Genomic DNA, 19,411 nt, shown 5'->3' with positions numbered 1-19,411 from the left:
AGATTTTTCTTTCATTTTTCTTCTTCTCAATCTGATAATTACAGATATTAAAAGTGAATTTTCTTCTCTGTGATAACAATTCAGGAATCTCTCTGCAATTCAAAATCACTCAGTCTATTCATTCTTCTCCAATAGTACTTTATATATGCTTTTTATACCACTAAAATCCTATTGCCTGATCACATTTTCTTCTCTCTCTAAAATACTGGCTTCCAGAGAACATAAAATATATGTGTTAATTTTTATGTTTTCTCCCAAGACAAGCACAGTTATTGGTACATGATAGAAACTCTAATAATGTAATTTATATTAAATGTATTGATGGATGGATAAATGATAGATAATACAGGGATGGATAAATATAGATTGAGCCTGGAAGTTCTGAGGGGAAGATGAGCCAGAAGAAAAGTATTTCCTCAGACATCAGGGAACATAGGAGTGTAGTAGTCTTCTCATTGATTGGGAGAAAAATAGGATAGAGTAAGAGGAAAGGAAAAGAATTAAGATATTGTGTATATGTCAACATTGATAGCCATCTGATATATAATTTTATGTATCCCCCCAAAAAATGATATAAATGTCTTTCACCTATTTTAAAGAAAGAACCCTGCAAGGTAAAATGATTTTAAAGGTAAAATAGTTAGATACAGATTCAAAATTCTAAACCAGACTTAACTCCAAAGTTTTCTTTTTTTTATATTAACCCATAGACCATTTAGAGAAGTCAGGCTTATGAAATAAGTTGAACTGTTGGACAGTATAATTTTCTTCTTTTAAAATATAAGAATTGCTTATATTCTGTTTTATTTCTATATGATTTGGAGGAGGAATAGACAGATAAGTAAAAGAGAGAAGAGTGTCCTCACAACTTATTTAAAAAGAAAATTTGTGGAGATAGTCCATGTGTGCTTAAAAGAATGTGAGTGTCCTCATATGTTTGTATTGTGTATGTCTCCATGTGCTAGCATATGTAGAAAGGAGTTTTAGAATGGAAGAGTAATAGATAAAGCTGACAATTTCTATTTTCTGTTCTTTGCACTGTATCTCATACAGGACAAGAAGATGACAATGGTTGATATAAGGGTTGGGAAGAGAAGAGACAATGGCTCATTTTGCTGGTGGAAAACTTGTTTCCTATAGAATGCAGACATGTGGACAAGAGAAGGAATGGAGGGCCTTTTCTCCTAACCCGGTGAGCTCAAACATTCTAGAGCCAGCTGTAGGACAAAATTTGTGCTTCAGTTCATCAAGGTTTTCTCTGCATTGCTCACTAACCAGAAAAATAAGCCAGATTTTCTCTCTTGAGTTCTCCCTCTGACTGACCAAGGGAAAAGTAACATCTTCTAATTTGTATACAGAAGGCTAGATTAAATGAGGATATAATCCACCCAAATCAATAGCTTAATGACCCAAGGGGCAACATTCCAGCTTTCTGGCATCAATAATGGTATAGACTTATCTTCTTAATTTACAGATTTCCATCTCTGTTTATTTCTCAACACTGAAATCTATTTTTTCCACAATCTGGAAACTGCACTGACAGCTTCAGGCCATGTTAACCTGAAATTTACTCTTTGCTTCTAAATATCTGTACCACCTCATGTCTGTACCTTTCATTTGACTCAATAATGAGGCATGGCTGATATTGGTAACTTTTATATACAGGTATCATCTCCTTTATCTGCCTAACATGTGAGTCCCTTAAAAGTTTGGGCATGCCTATTTTACCTCTCTCGATGTGAGCTACTAGAGTAGGATCTAGAATAAAGAGAGCTTTCATTAATAATATTGGCTGATTGCTAAATAATCTTGACCGCAGACAGAGAGTTCTGGGTCCCATTTCTTTTCTTTTTATTCTTTTTGTTCCTTCATATCTTCTATACCCTCATCTCAATTTTTCCAAGACTCCTTTACTTTCTTTTATTTCTTCATCCTATTTTACTCATAGTTTCCATCATTTACTTACTCATATACCCTCCTTCTCTCAGCATTCCTCATTCTTTAACACCTCCCCTCCCATCCTTTCCACTTATGCACTCTTCTTACCTGCTCACATCAGTGGGAAACACCACCAACTCATTCCCATCACAGAACAGGAAAGCTCATAAGGGTGTAAGCTTTATAAGTAGCTTAGAAGAGTTGCCAGGCAACAGAAAGCTATTTTCATTAATGACTGAGTGTACTGGTTGTAGGAAAAGATACAGAAACCATATGAATATGTTCCTCTACAATAGCTCAGACATATCTCCCTGACATGGTTTAAACCTTGCTTGTGGGCCCAAACAAACACCATATGTCATGGGCTGAAAGCACAGCTCTGGCCCTAGAGGCTGACAGTAATGGGTACCTTCAAAAACTGCCTGCCTGGGTCAGCTAAGTACAACCATTCTTCTTCATCTCGCCGTAGGCTGCCTATTCTCAGCCAAGAAGGCTCCCTGAATGTCAGAGAGAAATCAGGAGAGTACAAAGAAAGTCATCCTTGTTTTTTGTTTTTTGTTTTTGTTTTTTTAATTCAGTATGTACTCTTCCTAATAGTTCTCACTGATCCCTTAGTCATTCCCATGTCCCTCCTCTTATTCAGGTACCTCTCTTAAGAAGCCATCCTATTAACTGAGCCACATATGCAGGCCACCTCCCCTTCTAAACATAATTGAACTAGTATTTAATTTTGGAAGATTGTATGATTCTAGAAATTTTTCTGTTTCTCCCAGGTTGCCCAATATGTTGGTATATAGTTGTTCATAATATATGTATTCTTACAATCCTTTCAACTTCTGTGGTATCAGTGTCTACTTCTCTTTCATTTCTGATTTTATTTATTTGGGTCCTCTCTATTTTGGGTCTGGTTAAAAGTTTGTCCATCTTGTTTACCCTTTTAAAGAACCAGCTCTTGGTTTCATTGATTTTTTAAATCATTTTTTTAGCCTCTATGTCACTTGTTTCAATTGTAATCTTTATTATTTCCTCCCTTGTACTTACTCTGGCTTTGTTTTTTGTTCTTTTTCTAGTACTGACAGGTGCAGGTGTAGGGTTAGACTGTTTGAGATTATTCTTTCTTCTTGAGGAAGACACTATGAAAAGTAGTATGGAGTTTCCTCAAAAAATTAAAAATGGAACTAACTTTTGACCCAGAAATTCCACTTCTGTGAATATATCCAAAGAAACCTAAAACACTAATTTGAAAGAATATATGCGCCCCTATGTTCACTGCAGCATTATTTGCAATAACCAAGAAAACAGCTCAAGTGTCCATCAGTAGATGAGTGGATAAAAAATCTGTGGTACATTTACACAATGGAATACTACTCAGCTCTAAAGAAGAAGGAAACCTTACCTTTTGAGACAGCATGGATGGACCTGGAGGGTATTATGCCAATGAAGTAAGCCAGTCAGAGGAAGACAAATACCATATGACCCCACTTATACATAGAATCTAATGAGCAAAATATTTTAACAAATAAAAAAAAAACAAAAGCATAGATACATAGAACAGACTGACAGCTGTTAGAGGGCAAGGAAGTTGAGGGGGCTAGGTGAAGAAAAGGTGAGGAGATTAAGCAAATATGTATATATTACACATAAGGAAAATGATGAGGGTAGGTGGAAGAGGACAAAGTGGGAATAAATGGGGACAGAAAGAGATTTTACTTTTGGCGATGGGCACACAATGAATGCAGAGTGCATATAATGTTATGTTGATTAATATACATAAAACCTATATGGTTTTGTTAACCAATGTCACCCCAATAAATTTAATAAAAAATAAACTGGCATTTCATAAATTCATAATGCATACTAAAAATTGCACTATACCTTTTAAACATATCATTGCATTTATTTGTTATCAAATTATGAGTTAATTACTATTCTCCAAAATTTCTCAGTTAAAGAAATTAAAAATTCAGATTTTAAATAACTTCAATTACCTAAAAGTTAACAAATTACATAGCTAATATGTAAGCCCATGCTTGTCTTACTCCAAAGCTCTTTCTTAAGCTTTAACCAATAACCATCTTCTGTAGTCAACTGCTTTGCAATACATGGTTATCAATATGGACTGCTTGATTTCTCTTAGGTTTCATGTCTTTAACCCTGCCAGTAAGTCTGTTTCAGGGCTTTCAGCAAATGACTAATCACAAAGGAATGTCTAATGTCACAAGCCAAAAAGTCCTGGCAAACTTCCATAAAAGACCCTCCTTGGTCTAGCAGCCAATGGGCTAATGCCCCACGACCCATCTCACTCCCCCTGCCAAAAGCCCTTAAAACCCAGTCCCAGGCTGTGCCTGGCACATGACTCCCCTTGCGAGTCAGCCCAGCAGGGTTTCTTTCTTCCTTTCAATAAAGCCTGCTACTCTGGTCTTTTCAGACTTCCATGGATTCCAACATTTGGTGCTGAAACCCGGGACAGGGTACTAACTGCCTGGATGATCCCTCTTTGCCATCCAAACTTACAACCAGGGAAGCAATGGGCAGCAGCAGCTTGTCCCAGGCTTACTCCCTGATTCTGTTTGGACGTGTAATTATAGGTTGATTGGCCGGCAATCTGTCCCTGTCCTGAACCCCTGCTGGATCAGAAAGGTAAGGAGTTTCTCCCTTCCCTCTCCTGGTTGGCTTTAATTTGACCCATAAATCCCTAATCCATTGTCAGACAGCTTTCTCCGGTCAGCCTCATATTTTGAGGGGTTCGCCATTTTTCTGTCCCAGGGACAGCACATTCCAAAAGTCTAAGCACCTAGCCAAATCCCTCCACATTCTGTTTGAGCTCCTTCTTAGGTGGTGATGACCCCTAAGCAGGATGACTCCACATTCCCAGGAGAGCTTTCTCCTTTGAGATTGTGATTGGAGCGGGGGACACCCTCTCTAGATCACTAATCTCCACATTGATTGGGCTCTTCAGAGTCAAAGCCATCTGACCAAACCCCATTAGACTGTCTTCTACTCATTTTCTTTTGCAATACTGCCTGGCCACAATATAAACTAGACAACAACTTCCATTGGCCTGAAAACAGGACGTTTGATTACTGTATCCTGCGAGGCCTTGACAACTTTTGCCACCGGACAGGGAGGGCATCAGAAATTTCTTATGTGCAGGCTTCTTTTTACTTTCTCTTCTGTCCTTAATTTCTGTACTGCTTGTTCTACATGCAGGCCATTTTTGGCCAGAGAAACCTCACCTAAAACCTTCTCTCCTAATCTTTCCTTCTCCGTGGACTCCCAACTCTCTCTGCCTCCTGCCTGACCCCTGAGGGCACCCCTCTCTCGGGACCCCTCTCTGGTCCCTCTGCAAATATCTTTCACTTGAGTCTCTTCCCTCCAGAAAGACCCTCCCCTCCTCTTCTCTGAATCCTCTTTTTCATTCATCTGCAAATACCATTCTCTCCTTCTCCTCTCCTGCTGGAAAAAGGGAGAACTATGCCCTTCTCCCCTCATCCTCTCCTCTCTCTTCAGAACTCCAAATCTTTTTGACTCCTCTAACTATGTGGTGCCACCACTAGCACTTCAACCTCCTCCTTCTCCTGCATATTCTGACCCTCCTTCTTTTCATACAGTTGTTTACACTGTCCATCTGTCTGCTTTCTCTCTTTCTCCCCTCTATGCTGACAACTCCCTGCCATCTCAAAAAGCTTCAAAAAGCAGAGTTGTCTATTGAGCTGTGTGAGTGAGTAATCTGTTTTGTCTCTTTGTTTGTCAGAAAATATCTCTAGTATAATTTTAATTGAAATAAGTAAAGCATGCTTATTTAAATTCCTTAATTCATAATGTGTATCTGAAGTCTTTGTTTAACATGTAACTGTGTCTGTTTCTAAGGCCTTAAACCAATAATTACCCACTTCTTAAATCAAGGCTTACTCATTCCCAGGGACTCTCCCTGCAATACCCCCACCCTTCCTGTTCAAAAACCTTCAGGGGCTATCACCTCATACAAGCCTTACACCTAATCAATGAGATAGTAGTTCCCCTCCATCCAGTAGTCCCTAATCTCTACAAGTTACTGTCACACATTCCCTCAAACACCACTCACTTCATGGTCCTAGACCTCAAGGATGCCTTCTTTACCATTCCTCTACACCCTGACTCTTACTTTCTGTTTGCATTCACCTGGACTGACCTGGACACTAATGCAGCCCAGCAATTTACGTGGATTGTCTTACCCCAGGAGATCAAAAATAGCCCACACCTGTTTGGGCAGGCACTAACTCAGGATTTAGCAGCATGCAATCTCAAAACTAGTACTCTCTTACAATATGTAAATAACCTACTCCTCTACAGCCCCTCCCTGCCTGCCTCAAGGAGACATACCACCACCCTTCTTAACTTCCTCACCATAAAGGGATATCACGTCTTTGCTACTAAGGCCCAACTTCACTCTTATTTCATAGTCTATCCAGGCATCACCTTAACCTCCACCACCTGAAGTCTCACCTTAAATCAAACTCAGACCCTCCGCAGTCTCCAACCACCTACCACCGCAAATCAAATCCTTTCTTTCCTTGGTCTAATAGGCTTCTTTAGACACTGGATTCCCAATTTTGCTCTCTTAGTCAAGCCCCTCAGTGAGATCTTCTGAGCATGGCTTTTAAGGTCTATAATGGCCAAGGAAGTAGCAGAAAAGGCGAATAAGGCCCAAAAGAGGTCAGGAAATACCAGCTTTTGGCATATGCTCTTAAAGGCTCCAGTTCCCTAAAGGGCTTCAAAAGATTCCTTTAGGGCCCTGTTCCAGAGTGGAAAGAAAGGTCATTGAACTGATGCCTGTGAGACTTCCCAACCCCACCAGTTCACATGTCTCTGCTGTGGAAAAGGGACACGAGAAAGTAAACTGCCCCCTTGCTCCATGGAGGGAGGATTCAGTCTCTTCTAGCCCTGCTCCAGCTACCTGTGACCTGACCTTGCCCAGCATGCTGGGAATTGCCACTGAAGGCCCAAGGACATCATTCATGAGCCTAAGGTATTTCTTTCAAGTAGCAGATAAACTGATCTAATTTCCTGTAAATACAAGGGCCATCTACTATGCCTTGTCTGAATATTTGAGTTTTATCCCTCAAAGACCTCTACTGTGGGTATTGACAGTCTGATTTTGTTGCTTTAATGAATAATATCTCCTTTATTCCTCTTGTCTCAATGCCCCATGCCTATTGTAGGCTAGGACCTGCTGCTAATTCCAGCTAGAAGCAGTGGTCACTAGAACTTAAACTCTAGCTGCAAAGTGTAGAAATGTAACCACCTTTCCCTAGGTACTTGCAGGATTTACAGGTTACTCAGCAAACTGTTCAAAGACTATCCAAGAGGTGCTTCCAGCAGTACATCACCCAAAGACTGACTTTCACATGGACAGGTCCATACACCATGATCCTGACAACTCCCACTGCTGCTAAGGGCAACTCTTTCCTCCAACCTGACCATCTGGAGCTCAGAAACAGAGAAACAAAACCGACCCCTTGTCCTATTCTCTATTCACCTCTCAGCCTACCTCACCCAATCAGGTGCTTTCTACTTGTGTGGGACCAACACCTGTATGTGTCTCCCTAGAAATTGGACAGAAACCTGTACCCTAATCTATCTCACCCCAAATATCAACCTAATCCCACCCCATGAGCCTCTTTCAGTTCCTAGTACACTATCCATCAATCTAAGGACCAAACGAGCTATACAGGTAATTCCTCTTCTTGTTGCTTTAAAAATTTCTATAAAAATAGGTCTAGGGGCAGGGGGACTGGCCACTGCCCTGTCTTATTCCTACTCTCTCTCTCTCTCTCTCTGAAGTCCAGTAAATTCGTAAAAAACAAACTGAGTCATGAAATCAGTGGTTTCGCACAAACTGGGTGTCTTGACAATTGCCTTTCATTAGTCCACTCACTCTCTTATTTATTTTTCTAACTTTTAGACCCTACCTCTTATGTTTGTTCACTAGTTTCTTACAGAACCACATGCAGACCTTCACCAATCAGAAAATTGGAAAAATCTACCTAACCCTACACACCAACCCTGAAACCTGCCCTCATGAAACAAAAAAATCTGGAACCCTATAAATACACTCCTACCCAACAAGAAGCTATCACTGCATCTCTCTACCCCCCACTGAGAGTGATCCTTAGGCCAAAACCCCTCACCGCCCCTACTCAGCAGGAAGAAGTTACAGAAGATAATGACCTCCGTCCCTTTTCCCTTGAGGACTCTCTATGAACCACTCTCTTTCTTTTCTTTTTTTATATATCAAATAGTTGGGAATCTTAGGTTTCATGTCTTTAACCCTGCCAGTAAGTCTGTTTCAGGGTTTGCAGCAAATAACTAATCACAAAGGAATGTCTGATGTCACAAGTTGAAAAGGCCTGGCAAACTTCCATAAAAGACCCTCCTTGGTCCAGCAGCCAATGGGCTAATGTCCCACAACTTGTCTCACTCCCCCTCCCAAAAGCCCTTAAAACCCAGTCTCAGGCTGTGCCTGGCATGTGACTCCCCTTGTGAGTCAGCCCAGCAGGGTTCCTTTCTTCCTTTCAATAAAGCCTGGGTCTTTTCGGACTCTCATCTTTTCAGATCTCATGGATTCCAACAATTTCCAACTGCATGCCCATATCTGGTTTGAGCCTCATTTGACCAGAATTCAGTTCTTTATAGTAAGCACTGAATAAATAATACTGACCATATCAAATGATATCTGACTTTTTATTCTCCTTAATATATTTTTCATCTATATTCTCAGTATAATTAGGCACACTGAGTAAAACTGCCTATCCTAGTAAGTATCTAGACAGACTAAGTAATTCTATAAAGTTACATAGTAAGTAGATTAATATATGTAAAAATACCACCACTTTTTACTGGTTCTCATCAGGAAAGAAATAGGAGCCTCTGAAAATTTTGAGTGAGACTTACTAATATTAAATGAGACAAAGAGGTCAGAAAGCATGCAGTCAATCTTGACAAAGTACAGTTTTCATTCATCTTTTAACTCAAAAAATACCTATTGAGTGTCCTTCATATGTTCTGAACTACATTGAGTATTTGTGATAGACTAAAGTGAAATAAAAAGGGTCCTTGTTCTTATAAAGTGCATAGAACAGCAGGGAAGATATGCTACTAGGCAGTTATAGTACAGTGTGAGAAACTCTAATATAGTAAAAAGAATGTCAGAAAAGCTTTCTGGATGAAAGGAGGTTGAAACTGTTATCTAAAAGTATATAGAAAGGACTTTCCACTGAATGCACCATATTCTCATACTCTTCACATGCTATTTTCTTTTTAATATTTTTCTCTCTTGCTTCCAGTTCATTGCACATACACACCTTATTTTTATTAAAAATGTTTTAAAAACATATAAATAAACACAAAAGGCAAAATAAAATAAATATGCTATGCTCAAATTGAATACCAGCATGATTATAATGGAGCAAAAACAATCTGGAAATTTTTCTTAAAAAAGTTGTGAAATGTAATACTACTCAGCAATCCAAAGAAATTAATTACCAATACACACAACAATATAGGTGAATTTCAAATGCATTATGCCAAAAAGCTGACATGGAAGACTGCATACTTCATGGTTCCATGACACCTTGGACAAAGAAGAGTTATAGGCATGAAGAACACATCAGCTCTTCTCAAGGGTAACCGATAGAGAAGCTTACTACAAAGGGAAAACATGAGGAAATGTGGGAAAGTAAGCTAATTTTTCAGTATCTTTGTGTCAGTGGTGGTTTTATGACTCATGTATTTGTCAAAGCTCATAGCACTAAATACCAAAAAAAGTAAATTTTGGAGAAGACGTCAGAGTAATGGCGGAGTAGGAAGCGATACCGATAAATCTCCCCCAAAACTCAACAAGATCTTCAACCAGAAACAGAAAAACCTATACTTGGAGCTTCCAGATTCTTCGCAATACACCCAAAGGTATGATTGAGTGAAAAATTGGCTAAATATATAACCAAACCCCGAAGGAAATAGGGAGTAAGAAATGCTCCGCCTTCCTCACTAACCTAAACAGGGCGGCTTTCTCTGGTAATTGTGAATATAGAAACTGAGGCGGGCAAAGGGGGTGAATAGATCCAGGCCCCCGCAGCAAAAACGGCCGAACCAGGCTGTGGCTCCGAGATCCAAGCCGAGGAAAATCTGATCCTGTGGCAACCCGGGCAATACAAGCTAACACTCGCGCCAAACCCAAACAAAGAAAGACAAGCGGAGCGGCCATTTTACCCGGTCTCCTGGTCGGTGCGCAGTTAGTGGAAGAGAGATTTCTTCCTAAGCCGCGGAAGTGGGTGCCCGTGTTGCCCCACGGAGAGGCAGGGTCAGAGGCCTTTCTGTGGGCTGAGGGCAGAGTCTCTGGGAAAGCCACGCACGGGAGGGAGTGAGAACTAATCCCAACGGTGGAGATTTTCCGTGCTGGAGGCTGTTTCACTCAGAGGGAACCACGGCCGGCCTCATATCCTGGTTTGCGCGCGCAGATAGGGAGTGGGCGATTCCTCCGAGTGCCTCGGCGGTGCGCGCCCGTGTTATCGCAGAGAGGGGCAGAGTCAGGGGCCTTTGTGTGGGCCAAGGCGGAATCTCGGGCCGCCCCAGCGCCTTGCAAAAGCCGCACACGGGGACGGAGCGAGACTTAATTCCAGCGCTGCAACTTTTCCCTGCGGTTGGGGGTTTCACTCAGAGCGTGAGACTGCTGGCCGGATATCCTGGTTGCAGACAGTGAGTGAGAGTTTCCTCCAAGTGCCCTGGAAGTGGGTGCCCGCTTGTGTTACCGGATAGAGTGGCAGAGCCAGAGGTCTTCGAGTGGGCGGAAAGCCCGCCTGATTATGCTAGCAGCTCTGACTGACTGAGCCTTACCCAGAGCCCTGTGCTGAGTGGAAATAGAGTGGGGAGTTGCCAGCAATTTGAGCCTCTTACTATCCAGGCAGAGGCAGCAGCAACCCCATACCTGGACTATCAGGCTACTAATTGAGGAAGGAAAGACTAGGAGAAAGGCTCCAGGAACACAGACTCTCTCACTGTCGGAGCCTATAAATGCTAATGAGCCTCGACTCCCAACGAGAATAAAGCACAATACATGACATTGCCATAGAGACTTATCAACTGCAAACCTCTACCTGAGCGTGCCAAAGGAGCAGAACCCGGGGTACAGAGTCACCGACCAGGAAGAGGGAGAGAAAAGAAAAAGCAAGAAGATAACCTCTCAAAATCAAGAATAATCTGCAGACTTTATAACCTATCCCATTTTATTATATTTGTTCGTTTGTTTCTCTTATCTTCATTCTTGATACTTTTTTTTCCTCCTCCAATTTGGCCGATTAACTCCCTACCGGTCTTACTCTCTCTTCTCCTTGAACTACACTACCCATAAGTGTTACATCTCCCATTATCATTTCTCTTCTCTTCCTTTCTCTCTATGAGGGTTGCACTCCAAAACCCTTAACTCTCTCTCTCTCTCTCCTTTCTTTTTTCTTCTTTTAGTGGTTCCCTCTTTCTTTCTCTCTCTCTCTTTCTTTTCTCCCTCTATAGTAGTTTCTTCCTTTCTCCTTTACATCTCCTCTCATTCAAACCTCAATAACAAACAAATTATCTTATCTGGGACTCAAACCTATGTTTGTGGCATTTTGGGGGGTTTTTACTTCACCTTTTTAACTCACTAGCAGTGCTCCCATCCCTGGCTCTCCATATTATCTAGTTCTTGTTCCACTAAATACAATAGTAAGTTTTTAATTTGTCCCCCCATTTTTCCATTTTCCTCTTATTCCTCTCATCATAACTCTTAGAAAACCAACACCTAAAAGCAAATCATTTTATTCTTGACCCAAATTTTTTCCTTATTTGCTTTTTGTGGGTCCATACGCTCTTTTTTTTTTTCTTTTTTCTTTTATTTTTTTCCTTTTTTTTTTTTTTTTTCTTTCTCTCTTTTTTGCCCCTTTATTACTTTTCCCCAATTCAGGCCCTCCATCACAGGCATTGTTTGTTATGACTCACAGTCCACCACAAGATTTTCTCAAGAAAGAGGGGTGAGGAAAGGAGAGGAAAAAAAGAGGGGGGGGATAATTTCCTTTTTTAAAAATTTTTATTTTATTTTATTTTTCTTTATTTCATTATTAATTTTTTAAAAAAAAAAAACAACTCTTTTCGATTTGTTATTTTTTTATTTTTTTTTAACTTTTTATTCTTTATTAAATCTCATTAATACTATCAACAAAACCACCCTCAGATGCCATTAAGGAAGAGAAAATCGAATATCATGGATACAAAAGAAAGAGAGGTAACACAGCTAGATGAGGAAAAATCTATGGAGAAAAAATTTAATATATTGGAAACCTTGGAGCTAAATGACAGAGAATTCAAGATAGAAATCCTAAAAATCCTCCGAGATATACAAGAAAACACAGAAAGGCAATATAGGGAAATCAGAAAACAACTCCATGAACACAAAGAATATATGTCCAAGGAAATTGAAACTATAAAAACAAATCAAACAGAGATGAAAAACTCAATTCATGAGCTGAAAAACGAAGTAACAAGCTTAGCTAATAGAACAGGTCAGATAGAAGAGAGGATTAGTGAAATAGAAGACAAGCAACTTGTGGCACAACAGAGAGAAGAAGAAAGAGACTCAAAAATTAAAAAAAATGAGATAGCCCTACAAGAATTATCTGACTCCATCAAAAAGAATAACATAAGAATAATAGGTATATCAGAGGGAGAAGAGAGAGAAAATGGAATGGAGAACATACTTAAACAAATAATTGATGAGAACTTCCCAAGCCTGTGGAAAGAACTAAAGCCTCAAGTTCAAGAAGCAAACAGAACTCCAAGTTTCTTAACCCCAACAAACCTACTCCAAGGCATATCATAATGAAATTGACACAAACCAACAGCAAAGAAAAAATTCTCAAGGCAGCCAGGGAAAAGAAGAATACAACATATAAAGGAAGACCCATTAGATTATCATCAGATTTCTCAGCAGAAACTCTACAAGCTAGAAGAGAGTGGACCCCAATATTTAAAGTCCTGAAAGAGAGGAACTTTCAGCCACGAATACTATACCCATCAAAGCTATCCTTCAAATACGAAGGAGAAATAAAAACATTCACAGATACAGAAAAGATGAGGGAATTTATCATCAGAAAACCCCCACTCCAGGAATTACTAAAGGGGGTTCTCCAATCAGATACAAAGAACAAAAAAAAAACAGAGCCACAAGTAAAAGCTCCAAGAAGAACACAATAAAACCAAATTTAAACTGTGACAACAACAAAAAGAAAGAGGGGGAGAAGACGGAGATTAACAGTAGCAAAGGACGATGGAGTGCAAAAGTACTCACAAAATAGTTCGCTACAATGAACAGGGTAGGGACCCTTTTCATTACTCAAAGGTAACCACCATTGAAAAAACCACCACAGAAGCACATGAGATAAAAAAGATAGCAACAGAGGAAAGATGTATGGAATACAACCAAATAAAAACAAAAGATAAAAAAACGAAAGAGAAGGATCAAACAAGACACAAAACTAACAGAAAGCAAGATATAAAATGGCAATAGGGAACTCACAAGTATCAATAATTACACTAAATGTAAATGGATTAAACTCACCAATAAAAAGGCACAGAGTAGCAGAATGGATTAAAAAAGAAAATCCAACTGTATGCTGCCTACAGGAAACTCATCTAAGTAACAAGGATAAAAACAAATTCAAAGTGAAAGGCTGGAAAACAATACTCCAAGCAAATAACATCCAAAAAAAAAGCAGGTGTAGCAATACTCATATCGGATAATGCTGACTACAAGACAGGAAAAGTACTTAGAGACAAAAATGGCCATTTCATAATGGCTAAGGGGACACTGAATCAAGAAGACATAACAATTCTTAATATATATGCACCAAACCAAGGAGCACCAAAATATATAAGACAGCTACTTATTGATCTTAAAACAAAAACTGACAAAAATACAATCATACTTGGAGACCTCAATACACCGCTGACGGCTCTAGATCGGTCATCTAAACAGAGAATCAACAAAGATATAGTGGCCTTAAACAAAACACTAGAGCACCTGGATATGATAGACATCTACAGGACATTTCATCCCAAAGTGACTGAGTATACATTTTTCTCCAGTGTACATGGATCATTCTCAAGAATTGGCCATATGTTGGGCCACAAAAACAATATCAGCAAATTCAGAAAAATTGAAGTTGTACCAAGCATATTTTCTGATCATAAAGCCTTGAAACTAGAATTCAACTGCAAAAAAGAGGAAAAAAATCCCACAAAAATGTGGAAACTAAACAACATACTTTTAAAAAATGAATGGGTCAAAGAAGAAATAAGTGCAGAGATCAAAAGATATATACAGACTAATGAAAATGACAATACGACATATCAGAATCTATGGGATGCAGCAAAAGCAGTGATAAGAGGGAAGTTCATATCGCTTCAGGCATATATGAACAAACAAGAGAGAGCCCAAGTGAACCACTTAACTTCCCACCTTAAGGAACTAGAAAAAGAAGAACAAAGACAACCCAAAACCAGCCGAAGAAAGGAGATAATAAAAATCAGAGCAGAAATAAATGAATTAGAGAACAGAAAAACTATAGAAAAAATTAATAGAACAAGGAGCTGGTTCTTTGAAAAGATCAACAAAATTGACAAACCCTTGGCAAGACTTACCAAGGAAAAAAGAGAAAGAACTCTTATAAACAAAATCCAAAATGAAAGAGGAGAAATCACCACGGACACCGTAGATATACAAAGAATTATTGTAGAATACTATGAAAAACTTTATGCCACTAAATTCAACAACCTAGAAGAAATGGATAAATTCCTAGAACAATACAACCTTCCTAGACTGAGTCAAGAAGAAGCAGAAAGCCTAAACAGACCTATCAGTAGAGAAGAAATAGAAAAAACCATTAAAAACCTCCCCAAAAATAAAAGTCCAGGCCCTGACGGCTATACCAGTGAATTTTATCAAACATTCAAAGAAGACTTGGTTCCTATTCTACTCAAAGTCTTCCAAAAAATTGAAGAAGAAGCAATACTTCCAAACACATTTTATGAGGCCAACATAACCCTCATACCAAAACCAGGCAAGGATGGCACAAAAAAAGAAAACTACAGACCAATATCTCTAATGAATACAGATGCTAAAATACTAAACAAAATACTAGCAAATCGAATACAACAACATATTAAAAAAATAATACATCATGATCAAGTGGGATTCATCCCAGAATCTCAAGGATGGTTCAACATACGTAAAACGGTTAATGTAATACACCATATCAACAAAACAAAGAACAAAAACCACATGATCTTATCAATAGACGCAGAAAAGGCTTTCGATAAAATACAACACAATTTTATGTTTAAGACTCTCAACAAAATGGGTATAGAAGGAAAATATCTCAACATGATAAAGGCCATATATGATAAACCATCAGCTAACATCATATTAAATGGCACTAAACTGAAGGCTTTCCCCCTTAAATCAGGAACAAGACAGGGTTGTCCACTCTCTCCACTCTTATTTAATGTGGTACTAGAGGTTCTAGCCAGAGCAATCAGACAAGACAAAGAAATAAAAGGCATCCATATCGGAAAAGAAGAAGTAAAGGTATCACTTTTTGCAGATGATATGATCCTATACATCGAAAACCCCAAAGAATCCACAAAAAGACTACTAGAAACAATAAGCCAATACAGTAAGGTCGCAGGATACAAAATTAACAAACAGAAGTCAATAGCCTTTCTATATGCCAACAATGAAACAACTGAGAAGGAACTCAAAAGAATAATCCCCTTCACGATTGCAACAAAAAAAATAAAATACTTAGGAATAAACATAACAAAGAATGTAAAGGACTTATATAATGAAAACTATAAACCATTGTTAAGGGAAATCGAAAAAGATATAATGAGATGGAAGAATATACCTTGTTCTTGGCTAGGAAGAATAAATATAATCAAGATGGCTATATTACCCAAAGCAATATACAAATTTAATGCAATTCCCATCAAAATTCCAATGACATTTTTTAAAGAAATAGAGCAAAAAATCATCAGATTTATATGGTACTATAAAAAACCCCAAATAGCCAAAGCAATCCTAAAGAAAAAGAATGAAGCTGGGGGCATAACAATACCTGACTTCAAACTCTATTATAGGGCCACGACAATCAAAACAGCATGGTATTGGCAGAAAAATAGACACTCAGACCAATGGAACAGAATAGAAAGTCCAGAAATAAAACCACATATATATAGTCAAATAATTTTTGATAAAGGGGCCAACAACACACAATGGAGAAAAGAAAGCCTCTTCAATAAATGGTGCTGGGAAAACTGGAAAGCCACATGCAAAAGAATGAAACTGGACTACAGTCTCTCCCCCTGTACAAAAATTAACTCAAAATGGATCAAAGATCTAAACATAAGACCTGAAACAATTAAGTACATAGAAGAAGACATAGGTACTCAACTCATGGACCTGGGTTTTAAAGAGCATTTTATGAATTTGACTCCAATGGCAAGAGAAGTGAAGGCAAAAATTAATGAATGGGACTACATCAGACTAAGAAGTTTTTGCTCAGCAAGGGAAACTGATAACAAAATAAACAGAAAGCCAACTAAATGGGAAATGATATTTTCAAACAACAGCTCAGATAAGGGCCTAATATCCAAAATATACAAAGAACTCATAAAACTCAACAACAAACAAACAAACAATCCAATAAAAAAATGGGAAGAGGATATGAATAGACACTTCTCCCAGGAAGAAATACAAATGGCCAACAGATATATGAAAAGATGCTCATCTTCTTTAGCTATTAGAGAAATGCAAATCAAAACGGCAATGAGATACCACCTCACACCTGTTCGATTAGCTGTTATTAGCAAGTCAGGTAATAGCAAATGTTGGAGAGGCTGTGGAGAAAAAGGAACCCTCATACACTGTTGGTGGGAATGTAAAGTAGTACAACCATTATGGAAGAAAGTATGGTGGTTCCTCAAAAAACTGAAAATAGAACTACCTTATGACCCAGCAATCCCTCTACTGGGTATATATCCCCAAAACTCAGAAACATTGATACGTAAAGACACATGCAGCCCCATGTTTATTGCAGCATTGTTCACAGTGGCCAGGACATGGAAACAACCAAAAAGCCCATCAATAGATGACTGGATAAAGAAGATGTGGCACATATACACTATGGAATACTACTCAGCCATAAGAAATGATGACATCGGAACATTTACAGCAAAATGGTGGGATCTTGATAACATGATACGAAGCGAAATAAGTAAATCAGAAAAAAACAGGAACTGTATTATTCCATACGTAGGTGGGACATAATAGTGAAACTAAGAGACATTGATAAGAGTGTGGTGGTTACGGGGGGGAGGGGGGAATGGGAGAGGGATAGGGAGTGGGAGGGGCACAAAGAAAACAAGATAGAAGGTGACAGAGGACAATCTGACTTTGGGTGGTGGGTATGCAACATAATTGAATGACAAGATAACCTGGACTTGTTATCTTTGAATATATGTATCCTGATTTATTGATGTCACCCCATTAAAAAAATAAAATTAAAAAAAAAAAAAAAAAAAAAGTAAATTTTATTGTATATGTGTTGAAAAACTTTTTATACACCACTTTGAGGAAGAAAAGTTTGTATTTTTATCAAGTGATATAATATAAATTATTGGTTTTATGAGAACCATTATGCAATAGCTTGTCATAACCTATTAGATTTATACTGTTTAACAAAGCAGTTACAAGCCACATCTGACTATTTAAATTTACATTTTAGTTCATTAAAAATTTAAAATTCAAGTTCATGGTTACACTAGCAAAGTTTCAAGTTCTCTGTAGTAACATTTGATAGTGGTTACTACAACAATAAAGATTTAAACCACTTCTATCACTGCCAGAATTTCTACTGGCCAGTGCTGCAGTTGCTTTACTTCTCTGATGTGATTGCATTTGCATAGAAGTAGTAGCCATTAAGGGCCAACCTGGCCCCCACAAAGCATTCAAAGAATTTGTCGCCTGATCTGCTTGGCCCTAACACTGTACACAACAGGATTGAGCACAGGAGGGAGCAATAGGTAAATATTGGCCATGAGTGTGTGTACTACTAAAGACAAATGCTTCCCAAATCGGTGAATCGGAGTCATGCCAATGAGGGGCACATAGAACAACACGACTGCACAGATATGAGAGAGGCAGGTGTTGAGAGCTTTGACTCTCTCTTCCTGAGCAGTAATGCCTAATACTCCCTGGAGGATTAGAATGTAAGAGACCAGAAGAACCAAAGCATCTAAAACAATGATGAAGATCACAGCCAGCAGGCCATAGATGCTATTAACACGTGTGTCAGCACAGGCAAGCCTTTATAGCATCCTGATGGAGGCAGTATGCATGGGATAAAACATTGGAGTGGCAGAAATGTAACCTTTTGGTAAAGAAAGGCACAGGGAGAACAGCCACCACACTCCGTAGCAGGACTGCTGCCCCAATGTTGCCAATGACTCCATGAGTGAGAATAGTTGCATAGTGTAAAGGGAAGCAAATATCCACAAAACAATCAAAGGCATGGCCATCAGAACACCTGACTACCCCAAAGGTATGGATAAAGAACATCTGAGTGATGCAAGCATCAAGAGTTACTGAGTGCCAGTTGAACCAATGAACACTTATCATGGTGGGCATGAAAAATAGTGAAAGGCTGAGGTCTGTGGCAGCTAGCATAGCCAGAAAATAATACATGGGTTCATGAAGACTTTGCTCAACTTTGATGACAACAAGGATGATGACATTACTCAGGACTGTGGTGCTGTAAAGAAGGCAGAGGGGCAAGGCCATTCAGAAATCCTTCTCTAGCATTCCTGGAATAACAGTCAGGGTGAAGGTCTGGTGGTTATCAGTAGTTCGGTTGGATTGTGGTATAGTATAATGGAATTCTGAGTAAGCAAAAGGAGGAAAACTCATTAAGTCAACCAGTCTTCAATTTAAATTAGTGGCAGTAAGTATTGAGATTATAGTCTTAAGAGAAAGTAACTTAAATATTATTTTAACTCACTTGTGTCTACAGTCTGATACAGTAATAAATAGCTCTGCCCCATGAAGCAATAATTCTATTACTCAACATAATATACTAAAATACCTAGTAGAAAGGAAAGAAAAACTTCAATCCACACCTTACCCTATAAGGATACATTTCATCTGGAAGCATTTAGGAGCTAACTGTCTTGCTTATTTGCTAAGGAAGAATTTGACATTCTACATTTCTGTGAGTAATGAACACTGATGCCAATAACCACACAGAAAGTATTAGCAAACACAAACATGACATACAGAATGTTCATAAACACAGAGATGCAGATGTGTGCATGTGTGTCTATCTTAATCGTGATCATAAATTATTAGAATTTA

At 38.8% G+C, this 19,411-nt stretch overlaps 1 protein-coding gene across 1 annotated transcript; it reads right to left on the bottom strand.

Moving 5' to 3' along the window:
* Positions 1-18,009: 18,009 nt before the first annotated feature.
* On the bottom strand, positions 18,010-18,841 carry LOC136319597 (olfactory receptor 51H1-like). Its single transcript, XM_066252782.1, is given in 2 exon segments — positions 18,010-18,366; positions 18,368-18,841. Coding segments are annotated over 2 exon segments (831 nt in total).
* Between the last annotated feature and the right edge of the window lie 570 nt (positions 18,842-19,411).

Source organism: Saccopteryx bilineata, chromosome 1, assembly GCF_036850765.1.
Source record: "Saccopteryx bilineata isolate mSacBil1 chromosome 1, mSacBil1_pri_phased_curated, whole genome shotgun sequence".
In the NCBI taxonomy this organism is placed as follows: Eukaryota; Metazoa; Chordata; class Mammalia; order Chiroptera; family Emballonuridae; genus Saccopteryx; species Saccopteryx bilineata.
This window is presented reverse-complemented; position numbering and strand designations above follow the sequence as displayed.